The 6,470-nt window shown below is 40.8% G+C and overlaps 2 protein-coding genes across 2 annotated transcripts; both read right to left on the bottom strand.

Moving 5' to 3' along the window:
- Positions 1,121 to 2,307, bottom strand: LOC18767567 (glutathione S-transferase F13). Its single transcript, XM_007201063.2, has 3 exons — positions 1,973 to 2,307; positions 1,786 to 1,834; positions 1,121 to 1,701 (listed from the first exon to the last, which is right to left on the bottom strand). The coding sequence occupies exons 1-3, from the start codon at positions 2,117 to 2,119 to the stop codon at positions 1,235 to 1,237; spliced, it is 663 nt and encodes a 220-aa protein (XP_007201125.1). The 5' UTR covers positions 2,120 to 2,307; the 3' UTR covers positions 1,121 to 1,234.
- LOC18767285 (autophagy-related protein 18a) lies at positions 3,150 to 6,452 on the bottom strand. The gene is made up of 4 exons (XM_007201019.2): positions 5,262 to 6,452; positions 4,254 to 4,461; positions 3,660 to 3,786; positions 3,150 to 3,486 (listed from the first exon to the last, which is right to left on the bottom strand). Exons 1-4 carry the CDS (start codon positions 6,114 to 6,116, stop codon positions 3,396 to 3,398), a joined length of 1,281 nt encoding a protein of 426 aa, XP_007201081.2. The 5' UTR covers positions 6,117 to 6,452; the 3' UTR covers positions 3,150 to 3,395.

Below are 6,470 nucleotides of genomic sequence, written 5' to 3'. Positions count from 1 at the left end.
CAATGTATTATTATATTTAACGAGTATAGCCGAACGGCTGTACGCTTTGAATAAAATATATATTTTAAATAAATCGTATAGCCGCGTGGCTGTACTCTTTGAATAAAATATATAAATTTTTAAATAAATAGTATAGTATATTATTATATTTAACAAGTAGAGCCGTATGGCTATACTCGTTATTATAGCCTACATATATTATTATATTTAACGATTATAGCCGCCCGGCCATACTATTTAAATAAATTATCCTTTTGAAAAAAAATAAATCGGGTATAGCCGCTCGGTTTTCAGTAACCTCCCTGCAATGGGCTTTGCAGGATGTTCAACTTGTTCTTCAGTCTTCTTCTAAATAGTATTTTTGTAACCTCTCTGCAGTGGGGTTTGCAGGGGTGTTTGGGATTTCTTCCATGCTCCTTTGGAATGAAAGAGAGTTAGAAAATGAGTAAAAGGCTCACATACATAGTGGGCTGTTGTATATTGATTTATATAGTAATTGTACCATCCCTTACAATCACTGATATCTACATAGTGGGCATTAATTGATACCTACAATCAGTTACAGATGAGGAAGAAGAAGAGTCATAAAGAGGGCAGCTGATGAGATGAGGAAGAAGAAGAGTCCTGAGCCATCTTGAACAGTGGTATAGAGGGGTCCTGAGCCATCTTGGACAGTGGTAGATGAGTCTGGGCAACTTTTGGATATACAGCTTCTGGAACTTTTTAAGTTATAGGTAAGAAAACTGTTTTTCTCTTGTGGGGACGTGAAAATACCATCAGCATTAGCTGCTATCTCAGCCTCTTTGAAATATTTCATCGAGCAAGGCCTTCTCTAGATGGAGACTTGTAACAGAGAAGACAGCAAGTGATAAATTTGTTAGGTGGGTGAAAATGACAAATCTATCGAGGTCCCATGCCATGAGAAATCTATGGAGGGGTCCAAAGCTGATATACAAGTTGGTCAGGACCCAGGAGAGATGTTATCTTAGCTAGCAAAGGGTTGAAGAAAGCACTTGGCAATGCTGTACTTTTGTTTCTTTTAAATTTCAATGAGAACTCCTTAATCACGATTATTTCTACAGATTTTCTATGTTGTTCTGAATATGTTAGCAGTAGCAGGAAAGAAACAGAGCACACAACAACATTTTGTATTAAATTATTCTGCTACAATCAATGGGGATAAGTTGTTCCATATCCAAAACACACCAGACAGATACAAAGATAGAAGAAGCACTCATTTAATTTCAACTTCACCAAAATTCATGCCCTCAGCCACTTTGACAGAGGCAGGCCTAGCTGAAATTTCCTCCCACCACGCCTTAACATGAGGACGATCGTTTATCAATGAAGACCAAGGAGTCTTCATGAAATAAAAAGTGTAAGCGAAGTGGTGAAGGTCAGCCAGGCTATAGAAATCACCAGCAAGGTACTTGTTGCTGCTCAGCCTGGTCTCGTACACGTCGAGCACCTTCTTGAGCTTCTCTAAGCTCGCATCGATTACTGTTTGATCGGGCTTACAGCCCACCACAGGCTTCCCGAAAAACTCATACACAATGGGGCAGATTGCTGGGTGGTATTGTTGAGATTCCACTTCTATCCATACCTTCACCAATGCAGCTTCTTTCAAGTTTTCGTGCCTAATGAGATCATATCCAGTTTCCTTGAATTTTTCAGCTACATATGCTGTGATTGCTCTGGACTCTGGTGTTGTAAAAATGAAACTTAGAATATATATCATATTGTTATATATTTATATGTGAAGATTTTGTGAGAGAGTTCACTTACCAAATAGTGTGACGTCACCATCTTCAAATGCTGGAATCTGGCCAAAGGGCTACATGATGGTGAGAAAAATATATCATCAGACATTTTGCTAGTGTATGACCAACCACAATAAGCTTATAAAGATAAACATATACATCAAATTAAAAATTTATCAAGTTTTTGTAACTTAATGGAAATGAAATTTTACATTCTTGGCAAGAAAAGAAGGCTGCTTGTTTTCAAGGCCCAAAATATTAACCGGGACGAACTCGAAGTCGAGAGCTTTTTCATGGAGACAAGCCTCTACGCGAGCCGTGCTGGGAGATACAGGAAATCCATGCAGCTTGAGCACCATTTTTAGAGTAGCAGAGCAAGAGCCGAGAGTCCTACAAATTAGTAGCTCTATGTCTATGGATATGTTGATGAGAGAATAGAGACCAAACCAAGGTCCTCCTTATAAATAACTTGGCCTTCGGCCTTGTGATACTCTCTGTCTGTCATGACCATTTGGACTTGTACTGCTGCAAATAAAAAAATTGCAACCACAGTTGATTAACTGATGCTTGTGTGATATTCGATTGGATTTCACGTGACTGAATGTAAGCCCCGATGCAATGATCTGCCTGCCTGCTATAATAGCATTTTTAAAACTTCCCTTTAAAATAATGAATACTTTCGTGTATTCAAATCAATCTATGCAAAGGCCCAAAGCAATGTATAATTTTCATGTCACAAACAACTATAACTATAACGAAGGGCTATATTAAGGGGTTATAACAAAGAGATTCTTTATAGCCGTTGATAATGAACTCCTCCACATTGAACGGTTGGATTGAACCCCTCAACACACGCTCTCGTTATAGAATCCCCCATCAGATAGACAGTGAGGTTAAGTAGACCCATTGCAACCCTACCACCATTCAGATGGGATGCAGATGCTTAAGACAATAATTATTGGGGGCATATACTCTTCTTTGTATAATTTAATGTTGTATGAAATGAAATATTGTCCAGTCAAACAAAGATTTCAGTGCAGTGAATTTAAAATGATTGGCAACCTGCATCTTGAGATTTGCTCTCATTTTTAAACACCACACAAACTCCAAGTCCATTTTTAATCAGGGCTACACAACACACCAGTCCATTCTGTGGCCATCAGCAGCGGTGAATTGCAGTTTCCCACACAAATGGTAACGGACAAGAGATGGAAGAAGTTACTTCAGAGTTAGGGTTGATTGATGCTGCATGCCGCAGGCTGCGCACATTAAAAATAACAAGAAGTTCACACGGGATCAAAAGAGAAACATGGGATTTTGTCCTCCACCAACTTCTCACATGATGTCTGCCAATTTCATGGGAAAATTAACACTTTTCATTCACAGATATTAAAAAAACCAGTATAAAGCATATTCTTTATAAGTTAGTTTTTTTTTTCCTTTTCATTTCTTAAAGTCACTGTTGGTACATCACTCAGAAATTTACAAATTTACATGCTCATGTATTTACAACATAATTTACCCATATGCTAAAACTGGGGAGAAAAACAAAGCAGAAGACCAAACAGTACTTAGAACACTGTAGGTAGGATAGGAACGATGGATAGTACAATATATATATATATATATATCACTTCAAAAGGCTTCTTCTGGCTTTAGAAAGTTGTGATATTCCAGCTGGGTCATCTCTCCTCCATTCACGGGGTCAAACTCACATCTATAGAAGCTGCATCCAAATTCAAATTTCATAACAAAGTTTCAATTCCAAACTCATCACATGAAAGATGGCTAAGCAAATCCTATATATATATATATATATATATATATGGGTGACGATTGTACATTGATATGGTTCAGTCATTACGAAATTGCAAAACCATCTCAAATTTATTTTCTTACCTTCCATCCATGCCAAGAATTACCACTGTATTCTTCTGGTGACCAAAAGCAACAATGTATTGAGAGCCCTCAAGCAAGCGAAACTGAGCCACAGACCACTCTGAGCTAAAATACTTAGGCAACACACCTGCAAGCAAAAACCAGACTCAGATCCATTCACCTCAGAAAAAAAAAAAAAAAACATGATATGTCCTTTGCCGGTGTACCACTTCATATTACAAATTAGGGAGAGGAAACACAGGAAAAGCAGACTTCATCGACTCAGATAATCAGATTGTACCTTATTTCTAACAATTATTTTCAACAAAATGATCTGACTTTGCAAGAAAAGGTATATCAGGAATTCTTTAAAGCAACCACATAAACTTCATCTTGCTCTTAAATTTAGGTTTAAGACATCTTATAGTGCTGCAGTAACAATGCACTGCACTCTATTCTTTATTGGTATTCAAAATTCACTAGTATTTCAGCATATGGTATTGGAAATCCCCAATATGACCAATTTGTCAACTATGTAGAATGTTCAAAAAGTGCTGACAGAAAACAGATCAGAAAAATTCAAATATTGAGGGGAGGGGGGAGGGGGGAGTTTACCTCTGATGAAAGAAAGAGAGGAGTTTGATGATGAAACAGCAAGATTAGGATCAGATGCAGTTCGTGAATTCTCATTTCCAGAGGACCCAGAATTCACCTTAAGGTTGAAAACATGGACAGTTCCCTTGTCACTAGAGACTGCTAGCCACTGGGCAGTTGAAGAGAATGCCAAACTATAGATTTCTGCTCTGTCCGCACCCCTCCTTACCTGCATTTGCATCCAATTAACTCGAATTCATAAATAAATAAAAATTTGAATCTGTAATCATACATCAACACCATTTCAGATTTCCAAGGGAGTAGGGATGCACCCTCTTCAAAGTTTAGAAAAAACAAGAACATAACTGAGGAAAAAAAAAGCCTTCCGATGTCATTCAACTTACAACTTACAGCTCACACCATGTCATTCAAACATAAGGATCCCTTACAAACACGTTAAAGATTTGTTTTGGACTTAGCGGTGGTGGAACAAATGGGGTTGTTCTTTTCTTACCAGGACCAATTGATGGCAAACTTACTTCTAATTGCTTTCGAGGTTTATGCATACATGTATGTTCATGCTTACAAGGTCATGCCTGCGACATGACTTCGTAATAATGCATGTCTGATCTAGATCCCTGAACCAACTAAGTTTTATAAAGTGCTTAAAAAATGTATCATAAATAATGAATCAAGTGAATATTAGCACAGACCCTGTTAATGGTAGGGGAAACTTCCTCGCAATGTACCCATCCCATTCCCATATAAACTGAAATATTAATCACCATGCGCATGAACAATAACCTGCAACTTACAAGTGCTTATCGATACTACAAGGCTTTCAATTTCAGCAAACCCAAACCTCTCTATTATAAGATGCCCCAAAATTCAAGAACTTGAAGCTCAACTATAGAACACATTGCATCGAATGATGACCAATATCAACATTTGACATGCCATACCAATCTAAAATGATGCAATAACAAAATTCAGAAATTTTCATCATAATTTGAATATAAAAAAACATACCTCTTGAAGCAAAGTTCCATCAAGCGTATTAAAAATCCGAACAAGAGTCCCTTTGTTGCTGGAGGTGGCGAGCAACTGGCCGTCGGGTGTGAGCGCAAAGCACGCAAGCCTGGAATCGTGAGCCATGATGAACTTGGTCCTCTTGGACCCGTAATGCTCAACCCTGACCTGCCCTTTCTGCAAGCCAGGGCACACCAGCACCAGTGACCCGGCCACTTGCGACACAGCGCAGAGCCCCTTGGGGTTCGCGATCGTCTCAATCTGGTGCAGCAGCTTCAGGTCGGCGAAGTTGTACACGTAAATCTTCTGCTCCAAAACGACGACGATTCGGTCCCTGCGGAGCCGTACGGACCGGACAACGGAGCGAAAGGAGAGCTCGCCGATGCACCGGCCCTGGTGGTCGTCCCAGATCATGACTTTGTTGGTGGGGTACTGAGGGTCCGGCCCACCGCCGACTATAGCCAAGATGTTGCAGCGGAAGAGCATCTCAACGACGCCGATTCCGCCGCCGTTGTCGAAGTCCCGGCGAAAGAGCTCGCGGAACGGATCACAGTTGTAGATCCGGAAGCCGTGGTCCGTACCCGCGGCGAAGCAGGCGTGGTCCTGGTTGAAGGACAAGTGAAACAGCGACGGAGGCGAGCGTGACGCAGGTGGGGTTGGCAGCTCTTGTGGTACGGAGAAGGGGTTGCTGTGGACATTAGGGTTAGGGTCCGGGGGTGATTGGGGGGCGTGGTCGTCGGCTGTCATCGACGAATCGGCGACGCTCGAGGTGTCGTCGATGGGTTCGGAGAGGAAAGTGGCGTTGGAGTTGGGGTCAGGCCACGAGGGCGGTGCGAAGGCAGAGAGGGTCGCCATTGGAGGAGGATCTGGAAGGAATTTTCGAGGGTTGAATTGATATCAGGAGCTAAGAGATAATAGAGTACTCAATTTACTCTTTGCTCCTTTTCTGGTTTGCGCACAGAATTGGAGAACGGACAGGAAATTTTTGGTGAATTTAGGGAGAAGAAAGAGACAATAGTGTCCTTTTATTTTTTTTTGGGTCGAAGGACAATAGTGTCCTTGAGGTGCTAGGCTGCGAGTGAAATTCAGAATTGTGATCCAGAAAGTGCAGGTGATTTTATTCGTTGATTGGAGTGCACGACAAAAGCGGGATGTCGTTCGCGTCCGAACCACGCCTGATGACTGATAGAACGGGCACCTTCTTCCGCT

The sequence above is a fragment of the Prunus persica genome, chromosome G8 (genome assembly GCF_000346465.2).
Source record: "Prunus persica cultivar Lovell chromosome G8, Prunus_persica_NCBIv2, whole genome shotgun sequence".
Taxonomy (NCBI): domain Eukaryota; kingdom Viridiplantae; phylum Streptophyta; class Magnoliopsida; order Rosales; family Rosaceae; genus Prunus; species Prunus persica.
Note: the sequence above shows the minus strand (reverse complement) of the source record. Positions and strands in the feature narration are given on the sequence as shown.